The sequence below is a fragment of the Lynx canadensis genome, chromosome B3 (genome assembly GCF_007474595.2).
Source record: "Lynx canadensis isolate LIC74 chromosome B3, mLynCan4.pri.v2, whole genome shotgun sequence".
NCBI classification, from domain to species: Eukaryota; Metazoa; Chordata; class Mammalia; order Carnivora; family Felidae; genus Lynx; species Lynx canadensis.
In genome coordinates, this window is record NC_044308.2 from 39,624,402 (window position 1) to 39,637,780 (window position 13,379).

At 48.7% G+C, this 13,379-nt stretch overlaps 1 protein-coding gene across 4 annotated transcripts in view; it reads left to right on the forward strand.

Moving 5' to 3' along the window:
* Positions 1–469: 469 nt before the first annotated feature.
* Positions 470–13,379, forward strand: part of PARP16 (poly(ADP-ribose) polymerase family member 16) — a 28,759-nt gene continuing 15,849 nt past the window's right edge. The window contains exons 1-2 of one of the 4 annotated variants that reach the window (XM_032593618.1): positions 470–1,302; positions 12,757–12,894. In XM_032593618.1, the coding sequence (XP_032449509.1) occupies positions 1,129–1,302; positions 12,757–12,894 (312 nt within the window). In that variant the 5' untranslated portion in view covers positions 470–1,128. The remainder of the gene's footprint in view (positions 1,303–12,756; positions 12,895–13,379) is intronic. The other 3 variants (XM_030317911.1, XM_030317913.1, XM_030317912.1) reach the window with 3 other exon arrangements.

Consider the following 13,379-nt stretch of genomic DNA (forward strand, 5'->3'; position numbering starts at 1 on the left):
CAGAGACAAGCAATGCAGTGAATTCTGGAGGCTGAAAAGCCGAGGAAAGGTCTTTTGGTTTTCAGACTTGGATGTGAATTCCAGATTCACCCCCATCTGGCTGTGCGTAAGCAGTGCAGCACTTTAAGACGTAGTAGCTCTGGGTGTTAAATGGCGCTGCCAGTTTTGGAGGGAAACGATTCAGGAGGCCTAGGTCGTTAGCAATTCCCCAGGCGAGACAAACAGGCTCAGTCCACGAAGCTTGAACAAAGGTAAATCCAAGGGCGGGTCAAAGGGCGCCCGGGCTAGTCCCCACCAAGGGCTTCTGTGAGGATAGCACGCAGGGGCGTAGGCGACTCCACCGGGGCCGCACACCTTGAGTCTGGGGACCCTTCGGGTCTCGCGGGGCTACACACCCGGCACCCGCGAGGAGGAGGGCGCGGGAAGGGGCGGGCCTTCGGCTGGGCTGGGAGGAGCGCGGAGCAGCGTGGGGAGCGTGGCAGCTAGGGGTTGTAGGCCGGGGCGCGCAGCCCAGCGTCCGCCCCGGAGTCCAACCCGCAGGCAGGGCACCACGAGCGGACGTGCACGGCAGGCGGAACGCAGGCGGCGCCGGGGGCAGCCGGGCGAGCGCCGGAGCTTCGGAGGCGCCGTACTGGAGGCGGAACAGGAAGGCACGGGCGGCACCGCAGCTTCGCCCGGAGCGGAGGGGGGGGGGGTCTTCCTCGGCTTCCCCCTGGGGGTGTTCCCCCTCCCCCCGCCCCAGGCTCCTGCAGAGGACACGTGTCAGCACGTTCCCGCCGTTGTCGTCTCATCCCGTGTCATAGCCCCTCCCCCAGGCCTGGGACACCCCCCTCCGGGCCGCATTATCCCCAGGCCCAGCCCCCTAGGCTGACCTGCGGGCCCAGCCGGTCCCTCTACTCGACTGGCGGGTCTCCTCGGGCAGCGAGCATCCCCGCCCGGCCCCCCGCCGAAGACACTCGTCAGCACGTTCTTACCCCGGTCATCTCTTCCCTCGGCCTAGCTCCACCCCGGGCCTGGGAACCCTGGTCTCCTCTGGCCCATTGTCCCTGGGCCCAGCTCCGCGCTGACCGCAGGCTCGGCCCTAGCCCGTGACCCGCGCGTCTCCCCCGGCAACGCGCCGCCACCCGGATGCAGCCAGCAGGCTGGGCGGCCGTCAGGGAGGCGGTGGGCCGCGACATGCTGGCCGCTGACCTCCGTTGCAGCCTCTTCGCCTCGGCGCTGCAGAGCTACAAGCGCGACTCGGTGCTGCGGCCCTTCCCTACGTCCTATGCCCGCCACGACTGCAAGGACTTTGAGGCCCTGGTGAGTGTGCTTCCCTCCACCCCTTCCCGTTCTGTCCTCTGCATTCCCAGGCCACGTGGCCTGGGGACCCGTATTAGTAAACATACCAGCCCCCAGACTTAACGTTCCTAGCCAGGCCTTAGGGAAGGTTTCCATGAACTCAGAATACTCACCCATACCCTAATATCGACACACTTGGTGTCTGCCTTGTTCATGACAAGTGACTCCCAGGAGTGAAGTGAAGAATTCAGTAGTTGCATAGGCCTCCACAAAATTTCCTAGCATGGCCAACAGCAGGGTGTTGATCTGAATCAGATGGTTCTGCTAAATCAGAACTTATCCATCCCTTTGCCAATAATCAGATACCAAAAATCACTAAAGATACCCAGACTTCAAATGAGGTTATATATGGGCAGTACTTTTATAAACTGTAACATACAGTACACATGTAAGCTGTTACTCTCCTATGAATCATAAGGCACTTAATTTCTTACAAAGTTCACTTAAAGGTCAGCATTCCAGATATCAGTTGTATTTGTAACTCAAATATTTGGAATTACCTAGAAAAATATAATTTACCAAAATTGATTCTATAAGAAAAAGAAAATCAAAATAACCTATAATCATTAAAGACATTGAATTAGTAAAGATTTTCCCTTAAAGAAAACTCCAGGCCTAGCTGGTTTCCTTGGTGCATTCTACCAAGCAATGAGGGACTGTTTCCAGTTTAACTTTGTGTAAAATTCTTCCAGAGTATTGAAAAAGAAGCTAGTATAACCTTGATTTAAATCTGATAGGGGCGCCTGGGTGGCGCAGTCGGTTAAGCGTCCGACTTCAGCCAGGTCACGATCTCGCGGTCCGTGAGTTCGAGCCCCGCGTCGGGCTCTGGGCTGATGGCTCAGAGCCTGGAGCCTGTTTCCGATTCTGTGTCTCCCTCTCTCTCTGCCCCTCCCCCATTCATGCTCTGTCTCTCGCTGTCCCAAAAATAAATAAACGTTGAAAAAAAAAAATTTAAATCTGATAAATACAAGAAAAGAAAATCATAGGCCAATGTCACTCAGGAGTATAAATGTAGAAATCCTCTATAAAGTATTATGATCCTGAATCTAGCAGTGTATAAAAAGAATTCTTCATTAACAGAGTGGATTTCTCCCAGAAATCAAAATTAGTTAAACATTAAAAAGAAATCAATGGGGGTGCCTCCGTGGCTCAGTTGGTTAAGCATCCGACTTCTGCTCAGGTCATGATCTCGCGGTTTGTCAGCTTGAGCCCTGCATCAGGCTCTCTGCTGTCAGTAGAGCCAACTTCAGATCCTCTGTCCCCTTTGCCCCCTGCCCCTCTCCCACTCTCACACACTCAAAAATAAACAAACTTTTAAAAAGTCAATGAATGTTATGAACTATGATAAAGATTAAGGGAGATGTTTAGAATTTTCTCTGATGAGGTGGTCAGGGTTGGGTTCCCTCTTTGCTATCACTCCCAGGAGGTCTAGGGACAAAGACCCAGCCTCTTGTCCATTGCAGCCCAGGCTGGGGATGTGTTAAGGACACCACAGTGCACAGGTATTTCAGAGTACAGGAGTAGGAGTTTGGAGAAAGATAAGCCAACTGACTTCCCCCATGGTTTATTCTGAAAATTCAGATATTCAATTTTGTGAGTTTCTGATACCAGAACCTTGGGGATGAAACTTCCTTCACTTTTGTCAGTAGATGATATGCCTTCTGTGGGCCAGGTGCTAAGGATGCAGAATTAAAGACTCAAGGAGAGGTTAACAAGGTGTTCAGCTGTACTGTGGGGTAAGCTCTCTATATATAATATGGGAGTCCAGAGCCAGAATCCCAGTCCTTGATAGTGGACTGGAGTCAGGCAGCATTAAGTAGAGGCAGTGGCTGATGGCATGATGAGTCCCTAGGGACATGGAGGATTTGAAGGAGCAGAGAAGAGGAAAGGGGTATTCTAGAAGGAGTATCAGGATGGGCAGAAAGCCAGGTGCTCATCGAGAAGGACAAGTCTGTACTTCAGTGTGGTTCTCGTGGGGGAACACAAAGAGATGAGGTAGACTGGAGTAAAGAGGACTGAGCATGTCTTACCAAGATGTGTTGATTTTATTCTTGGACAGGGGAGGGTATTGGTGAGATCCAGGATGCATTTCTGAAAGACCCCTGGGGTGGCAGGGTGAAAGGAGGATCTGTTCAGGATGGGTAGACAGAGGAGGAGAGATTGGGGTCAGAGGAACCAAACTCACTAGAGATGGTGCCCCACAATGCATCTTGTTAATTTTTACCAAGAAACATCCAAGTGGACTAGAATGTTCTGTGTGCTCTTTTCCTGTCTTCTTGGCAAAAAGAATAAGGTTTGTTTGATGAATATGGGATGAATGCAAAGGGAGCTTTGTAATTGTTTGGATTTCTTCACACTCTATAAAAATTTGTTTATTTAAAGAGTATTCGTTTATGTTTTTTTATTTTTTTTTTTAATTTTTTTTTTCAACGTTTATTTATTTTTGGGACAGAGAGAGACAGACCATGAACGGGGGAGGGGCAGAGAGAGAGGGAGACACAGAATCGGAAACAGGCTCCAGGCTCTGAGCCATCAGCCCAGAGCCTGACGCGGGGCTCAAACCCACGGACCGTGAGATCGTGATCTGGCTGAAGTCGGATGCTTAACCGACTGCGCCACCCAGGCGCCCCTATTTATGTTTTTTTAAAGTTTTTTTCATGTTTATTTATTTTTGAGAGAGTGAAAGAGAGAGACAGAGTGCAAGCAGGGGAGGGGCAGAGAAAGAGGGAGACACAGAATCCGAAGCAGGCTCCAGGCTCTGAGCTGTCAGCACAGAGCCCCATGCGCAGCTTGAACTCGTGGACGTGAGATCATGACCTGAGCCGAAGTTGGACTCAACCAACTGAGCTACCCAGGTGCCCCTACTTATGTGATTTCTACACCCACTGTGGGATTCAAACTCATGGCCCTAAGATCAAGAGTTGTACTCTTTGAGCCAGCCAGGGGCCCATAAAATTTAATTTTGCAAATAGTGGTTGGATATATTTTTGTTATAAAAAATACAAATGATACCAATAAAGGAAAAGTGCCCCTGATAGAGCCCACCCGATTTCACATCCCTCCCCATAGGTATCTGTGCCCTCAGTTTAAGGCACTTCCTTCCTTCTTCGCATACCTGTAAGTCCCTTGGGAGAGCATTGGCAATTCAGGTAGCCCCAAATAGCCACTCCTTTATAGTGACAGACTGTCCAGCCATGGGGCACACTGTGCCACTTCTAGACAGTGCACCCTTTCTCTTGAGGGCCACTGGAGAAACATGGACAGATTCTTACCACCTTGTTCTGTCGCCATATTTCTTATATGGGCACCATTGTTAGGGAAACTAGCCCAGGCTGAACAGCTTCTTGGCTGTCTGTAGGCATGGTTTTAATGAGCAGTTTCTCAGGAGAAAGCCACTCACCAGGCAGGGCCTGGCATGTCGATGGCTGGGGGCATGCACACCTTCTTAAATAAGTATACTTTAGGTTTCGTTTTGCCACGTGTTACATGAATTACAGGAAAGCTGCAGAGAACTTGGCATCTGGACCTGTATCTGACCCAAAGATTAGCTTTTTAAAATTATTAAGTAAACTCTACCCCCCCAACACGGGGCTGGAACTCACGATCCCGAGACCAAGAGCCACAGGCTCCACCGACCTGCTGAGCCAGCCAGGCACCCCTCAAAGGTTAGTTTTTAAAGAAAATGGAATCAGGTCCAGAGTTGTCCTTCTGGATTATATTGTGGTTAGCTGAAGAAGGAAGGTAGGGAGCTGTTAAAAAGTCTCTTATTGTTAGCTGAAGCACTTGGGAACATTTTCATTTCATTTCATTTTCATTGTATCATTTTCAGCCACTTTTAATTCATTTTCTCAGCACTATGAGGTGTCATTACACACCTATCACACATGTGTTGCAGTTTCCAAAATTTAGGACTCTGGCTGAATTACTTTATTGGCTGTTGCTTTCCTGGGAACATCCCTTGCTGAACCAAGCTTTGGCTTTAGGAATGGCTCTGGCCTTATTTCATCACAGCACCCAAATTGTCTCTTACCTCTCATGCCTTATTTGGAGGACATTTCTATTCTTTTTTTTTTTTTTTTTTAATGTTTATTTATTTTTGAGAGAGAGAGAGAGCACAAGCAGGGGAGGGGCAGAGAGAGAGAGAGAGACAGACAGACAGACAGATACACACACACACACACACAGGAATCCAAAGCAGGCTCCAGGCCCTGAGCTGTCAGTACAGAGCCTGACACAGGGCTTGAACCAACAAACCTGGGCTCGAACCCACAGTCTGTGAGATCATGCCCTTCAGCCACCCAGGTGCTCCAGGACATTTCTGTTCTGAGTCAGCTGTTTGATTTTGCACTGGGAGTTCTTTGTATTCCCAGGTCCTGGCCTGAGAGGTGCTTATCAGATATTTGAGGAATCAAATTAGGTATGTGCTGGTTGCCTCCGGCTGAGGGTTTCTGACTTTGTTCCTTGGGAAAAGGGTTGGCTAAGTTCTTATCAGGTCAGAGCATTTCTAAGATTCTTGGGATGTCCTGTAGCCATGACCATTGGCTCCCAAACTTCAGGTTGAGCTATCCTGGGCACAGTTCATGTTCCTGAGTCACTTGACACAGAATCTTGTCATTGGTGTCACAACTGGTTTTTGTTTTGTTTTTCCCCGGTAAATATCATGCCCTGGTTCACCATTAACCTGAAGACCCTTTCTGAGGGTAGGAGGTCAGGGGGAATGGCTCCTTTGTATCAATTCCAGACCCTTGCCACCCAATGTGTGCTTGAGGACCAGCAACATCAGCATCACTTGGAAGCTAGTTAGAAGTGCAGAATGTTGGGCCCCACCCCAGACCTACCCAATCAATACCTACATTTTAACAAGATTCTTGGTTCATTCCCTTTTAGCACCTCCACCCACATCTAGTAATTATGACCTCTGGCATCTTCCTAGACAAGGATCTTTTTTTTTTTTTTCCAGATGTTTTTCTTTCCTGCTGTCAGCCCTTCTGCTTAATAACTAAACCTGAGTATTCCCACCTTTTCCTAGTGATAAGAATCACCTACGGCAGCTTCTGTAAACACAGATTGTTAGGCCTCCTCATCAGGAGATTATGATATGGTTGCAGAGTGCCCACTGGGCTGCCCTGTCACTTCCTCACTCAAAGCAAAGACATGAGTTGTCTCTTTCCAGGGTCATTGGCCCTCCCTTTCCTCCACTCGTCTCCTCCTGGTTCCCTGCCCTTGTCCTCTCTGTTACCCAAACCACCTATTTCCTGAGACACTTCCTTTCTCAAACCCCTGCCACCACCCAGCACGGCCCACTGTTCAAGCCCTGCCCAGGCTCCTCAGCCCCTGCTCCAACTAAATACTTCTTTATTTGTCACAGCAGAGGCTGCAAAAGTGTGGTCTGTGGGATGACAGGCTTTATTTGTTCTTCCGACCTTTTAGAAATTGGGAAATTAAAAAAAAAAAGAAAAAGAACAAGCAGGAGTTTGGTGATTTCTTTTTAAAAGAAAAACATCTGAGGCTCCATAGCCTGGATAGAAGTCACCCTTCGGCAGAACCCAGCTGCAGCTGGGTGTTGGTGGCTGGGCCCCTTGTTAAGCCAGGGGGTTCCAGTTCAACACTGTCCTCACCTCTCTTTCCTAGACTCCCCCCATGCTCATTTGCATCATCCCTCTGGCTCTGGTGCTTTTAAGTCTGGGACTACCTTTTGCCTGTCTACCATGCTTTGTACCACTGGGAGTGCCCTCTGCTCTGTCTCTCGGAATCCTCCCCACCACTCCCATCCCAGCCACTCCGTAAACCCTCCCCTCTGCCTTCTCCCCTAAACCCCCAGAAATGCCTTCTTTCCTCGTGAACTCTCATTCTCCTCAGTCAAGGTTTTGTTAAGTGCCTTCTGCTGTCAAGCACTGTGGTTTGTCACTCTTGTCTGCATGGAGGGTTTTCCACCTCCTGACCCTGCTCCGTTCTACAAGTTACATACACCTTTCTCCGTCCCTTTGACAGGGCTTAGGCTCAGCCAGTAGCTGTCTTGGTTGTATTAGCTTCCCAAGCAGCCTCTTAAAGTTCTGCTGGAATTGCTCTTTTGGGCTAAAATAGTCCATTATAAATTTCTCCATTGAAGGGCGCCTGGCCGGCCCAGTCAGTGGAGCATGTGACTCTTGATCTCAGTGTTGTGGGTTTGAGCCCCATGCTGGGTATAGAGATTACTTAAAATCTTTAAAATACATACATACATACATTTATTTCTCCATTGATTTGGTAGGAGAGACTCCCAGAGAACAGGCTCTGGAGTCAGCCTGCCTGGCTCATGTCTCTGCCCTGCCGTTGAATGAATAGCTGTGCAACGCTGAGCATGGTGCTTACGTTCTCCAAACCTATTTCCTCCCTCCTTTAAAACAGGATGTCGTGATATAAAGAATTGGGGCACCTGGGTGGCTCAGTTGAGTGTCCAACCTTGGCTCGGGTCATGATCTCGCAGTTGGCGAGTTCAAGCCCTGCATCGGGTTCTCTGCTGTGAGCATGGAGCCTGCTTCGGATCCTCTGTCTCCCTCTCTTTCTCTGCCTTCCCCGCTCACTTTCTCTGTCTCTCTCAAAATAAATAAACTTAGGGGCGCCTGGGTGGCGCAGTCGGTTAAGCGTCCGACTTCAGCCAGGTCACGATCTCGCGGTCCGTGAGTTCGAGCCCCGCGTCGGGCTCTGGGCTGATGGCTCAGAGCCTGGAGCCTGTTTCCGATTCTGTGTCTCCCTCTCTCTCTGCCCCTCCCCCGTTCATGCTCTGTCTCTCTCTGTCCCAAAAATAAATAAACGTTGAAAAAAAATAAAAAGTTTAAAAAAATAAATAAACTTAAAAAAAAAAGCAGGCTGTTGTGAGGATAAAATGAGATGATGCATGCACAGCATCTAGCCCAATGCCTGGTTCATGATAAGACCTTAATACATAGCAGCTGTTACTCCCTTGTTCTGAACTTCATGCCAGCTTCTAGGCCAGTTGCAGGGGGTCCAGCAGGATACATAAGATGTGGCTGGCCCTCAGGAAGTGTTTGTCCCAACCAGATTTGAGGTGGCCCCAGAGAATCAAGTACCAGCATGGGATTCTGCATGGAGCGGTGGGGAGCACAGAAGTCGTGGGTGGTCAGGGACAGGGGAGGTGACTTTGAGCTGGCCTTGAAGATGTGAAATGTCACACTAGGCAGCTGCAGAAGCACAGAGGAAAGACATAGGGCAGTTGATGAACAGCATGGGGGCAGCAGGTGGGAAGTTTGTGGTGAGAGGTGTTAGGCAGAGAGGCTAGCCAGACCAGATGCAGAAGGGTCTTGTTAAGGGAAGTGTTGTTAGATTTATCAAACTAAGGATAAGCCACCTAGTTACATTTGAATTTCAGATAAGTAACAGATAATTTTGAAAGTGCAATTATGCCTTCAGTATTGTACACGTTATACTTTTACTAAAAAAATTGATTTTGTTGTTTATCTGAAATTCACATTTAACTGAGCAGACTGTATTTTATCGGGCAACTCTACTTATATGGCTCATTCCTCAAAGGCCCTGCTAAAATGCAGACAGGTTTTGGTCATAAGAGGAAGACTCCTGTTAACTTGTTGGAGCAGGTTTATTTTTCAGAGTAGCTTGAAAAGTGAAATGGGACATACGGGAGGTCAGTTGAGGGATTAAAGAGTGGACAAAGTGGGCAGGACACACAGGGGCCCTATCTGGGCAGGTAGCAGTGAGAGGGTGTGGGTTCTGGAAGAGATGTTGCTCCAGGGGGAGGCCAAGGTCCAGCTCAGAGCCAGGAGGGATGTCTCCCACTTTCCCAGACTGAACCCATAAAAGGGGCCTGGCTTAGCTGACTGTTCTTTTGCTGCTCCCTGTGTTCTGGACTATTGGCAAGGGCTGTGGCTCACAGGTGGGATTTGAGAACAGGAGTGATGGGGACAGTAATCGTGGGAAGGAGGGCTGAGCTCTGGCTCTGGGATAACAAGTGTGGATCAGGAGTAGAAAAGAAGGTCAGAGGAGGCCACAGGCTGCTGAGGGGTGTCCTCTGGATTGTGCAGGTAGCAGGCTGTGGGGATGGCCCCCGGAGGGTACTATCAGTGGCTCTCTATTGCCTATAGAACAAAGCCCCGAATCCGCAAGGTGGGTCAGGGCCAGACTGATGTTACCTTCTCACTCCTGTTCCTTCTGGAGACCCCTCCCCCATACTCTAGGCTCCAGCCACATGGAACTCCCTGCAGCTAACCAGGACAACAGTTCTCGCACTCCTACTAACACGAGAGCACTTAATACCCTCCTACTGCTCTAACGCCGTGTTTGTTTAACCTGGTTAACCTTCACAGGGATCTCGTGAAGAGGCTACTAATACAATCCAAATTGTACGTTTGAGAAAACTGAGACACACACAGGATTCAAGGTCTGACAGTTCATAGGAGAGGTCAAATGACTCACCCAGGTCACACACCAATAGGGGTTTAAGAGCCCAGGTTTAGACCCAGGCTGCCTGGGACAAGAGCCTGCACACTTCACCAAGTCACCATCCATCTCCCTGACTACACACCGTGCTTTCCTGCTTCTGCTCCTTTGCATTTGAAGCCCAGGTCACAGGGCACCTCCTCTGTGAAGCTTTCCTGACAACCCCTTATTCCTCCAGCCCTCACTTAGCAAAAGTCCTGCCTGGTCCCCTTAGTAGTTAGTATACATCTTTGTTATGACAATGAATAGATTTCAGTCATAATTCTTTACCTTTCTGACTCCCCCACTGTGGAGCATCAATACTCATGGAGCATTTACACACCCACACATCCACGGTTGTTAACTGGATCCTCACTGATGCTCCACAAGGCATATAGAGATTGTTGTATTAGAAGTCTGAGGGGCGCCTGAGTGGCGCAGTCGGTTAAGCGTCCGACTTCAGCCAGGTCACGATCTCGCGGTCCGTGAGTTCGAGCCCCGCGTCGGGCTCTGGGCTGATGGCTCAGAGCCTGGAGCCTGTTTCCGATGCTGTGTCTCCCTCTCTCTCTGCCCCTCCCCCGTTCATGCTCTGTCTCTCTCTGTCCCAAAAAATAAATAAACGTTGAAAAAAAAAATTAAAAAAAAAAATTAAAAAAAAAAAAGTCTGAGGCTAGTGATTGATTCTTTGGAAACAGAGACAGGAATAAAGCAATCCTGAAATGTTTCTGATTTTCTACAACAGATTAAGAAACAAAATCCTCAAGGTCAGCAACAGCCAGCTTTCTAGACAAATGGAGAAGAAAAGAAATGGACATGTTTAGATCTACTACTTTCTTTCATCTTCTTGGCAACCTGACATGGAAGCAGCGGGGATTCTGTGTTAGAGGAGATTGAGGTACAGCCTCAGGTCCTGAGGTCCAGTGCTTTGCCTACAGACCAGGAATTCAAACCCAGATCTGTCTGCTCTTTCCTCTACACCCAGGAAAGAGAATTAGAAAAACACAAGATAGGGGCACCTGGGTGGCTCAGTCAGTTGAGCGTCCAACTTTGGCTCATGTCATGATCTCACAGTTCTGAGTTCAAGCCCCATGTCAGGCTCTGTGCTGACAGCTCAGAGCCTGGAGCCTGCTTCCGATTCTATGTCTCCCTCTCTCTCTCTGCCCCTCCCCCACTTATGCTCTGTCTCTCTCTCTTTCTCTGTCAAAAATAAATAAATATTAAAAAAAAAAAAAGAAAGAAAGAACAAGGAAAACACAAGATAGTCATCGGCCTCCAGGAGTCTTAGCCATACAGGGGAGGGATTATTGGGACTGAGGAGTTTCGGGTTTAGAGGAGAGAGGGGTTCCCGGGTTAGTAGAGGTGGAGGAAGGAGCATCCCAGGGAACTGAATGAGCAAAGCTTGGAGGTGGTACAACCCAAGCTATGTTCACTCAACATTAGTCTGTAGTGTTTTAAATGCCATGCTGGAGAGATTTGGCTCCTAGTGAGCTGTTATTTCTGAGCAAAAGCCATAGAACTTTGTAGCTTTCTGTAAATCCAGGTCCCCTGTCCCTTATAAGAAATCCTGGCATCAGATGTGTTTCTCAATTGAGATTCTGCCCAATTTTACAAAGGTAATAATGTGTTGCACCCACACAACTAAACTTCCTGACTCTGTTCACATGGGGCACCAGCCTAAACAGGACGGTTGTTGGACACAATGACACTCGCTGCAGGGCAGCGTCGGCATTCTGTTCTTGCTTAAGTCCCCATAGCAGCCCACGCAGAGGTCCAGGAGCTTGTCTTTGCCTCCTGAGAGTGACAGCTGAGGTGTAAGGAGGGGGGTGGGGGAGTGCCTACCTAAATGAAGCTCCGTGTTCCACAGGGGCTGAGCTCTCTTGTAAGAACACCATAGACACAGCTGCCAGAGTCCTCACAAAAAGTCACCACACTCAGGGAAACCCAAAGCCGTGGATTGCCCACTCATAGTTTCTTCCAGTCCAGGTCCAGTTTACCATCCTGGGTCATTTTTACCATAAGGAGTGTTGCCTGGTTATGTATGTAGTTGACATACTACTTCCATCTGGTCTCCGGGAGACAGGTTGACGGGAGGTTAACTGATGCTGAAGGGAAGAGGCCTTGATAGCCCTTTATCCACACTTGTATATACCATGTATTTGGTGACTCCTCCAGCAAGGTGGTATTCCATAATCAGACATTGATATTCCTGCAGCAAAATGTATCACATCAATAGAAATAGGAAGTGGGATAAGTACAGATTAAGGGCACCTGGGTGGCTCAGTAGGTTAAGTGTTCGACTTCGGCTTAGGTCGTGATCTTGCGGTTCATTGGTTCGAGTCCTGCATCGGGCTCTGTGCTGACAGCTCAGAGCCTGGAGCCTGGAGCCTGCTTTGGATTCTGTGTCCTCTCTCTGCCCCTCCATGCTCACGCTCTGTCTATTAAAATAAATAAACTCGGGGCGCCTGGGTGGCGCAGTCGGTTAAGCGTCCGACTTCAGCCAGGTCACGATCTCGCGGTCCGTGAGTTCGAGCCCCGCGTCAGGCTCTGGGCTGATGGCTTGGAGCCTGGAGCCTGTTTCCGATTCTGTGTCTCCCTCTCTCTCTGCCCCTCCCCCGTTCATGCTCTGTCTCTCTCTGTCCCAAAAATAAATAAAAAACGTTGAAAAAAAAATTTAAAATAAATAAACTCTGTCTATTAAAACAAAGATTTTTAAAAAATCTTTAAAAAAAGATTTTAAAAATAAAGACTAGTGAACCTCACATCATCTCAGGTCAGGTTTTATAGCAAATGAGTTACAAAACAATGTTTCAGGGTTCAGAGCTTTTAGAGTTTGGTATTTGGAAAAGGAATCCACACCTGTACCTTTCTTCTTAAATTCCTTGAAACATGAAAGGAGTGCAATTCTATGCTTTACCACCAGAGGGCCCCCTAGTTATCATTTGGTTCCAGATCCTTGCTAATGGAGATTTTTCCTCTCTTCAGCTTGCAGATGCCAGCAAGCTACCCAACCTGAAAGAACTTCTCCAGTCCTCCGGAGACAAAGACAAACGTGCCAGGGATCTGGTGAGCTGGATTTTATCCTCAAAGGTCCTGACAATCCACAGTGCAGGGAAGTCAGAGGTGAGACTTTGGTCTGTAGGACAGCACATTCCTAGAGCTAAAGGGCTCTGGGACCTCCTTGTGCACCAGAATGGCCTGGGAAGCTTGTTGAAAATGCAGATTCCTGGACCTTGCCCTGAGAGATGCTGATTCTGTGTCTGCAGTGGTGTCAGGAACTTGCACACTGGCAGTGCAAACCTGTGTTCCCCCCTCTTACTGTGAACCTGGTGCAGGTTACTGGGTGCATTTCATTAACTCAGTTTCCTCATCTATAAAATGGGAACAATAATAGTATACTTCCACAGGGAACTAGCTGTGAGAATTGAATGACTTTTCACATTTAGAAGAATGCCTTAAGGCATTCTGCTAAGGGCTCAGTAAATGTTGGGTATCACAAGCACCCCAGGTAAATCCAGTAAGGGTGCACCCTTGACCACACCTTAAGAAACATTGGCCTCATCCAGTTGTTAGGAAACAGAGAGGCAGAACCAGAAGTAATGGAAAAC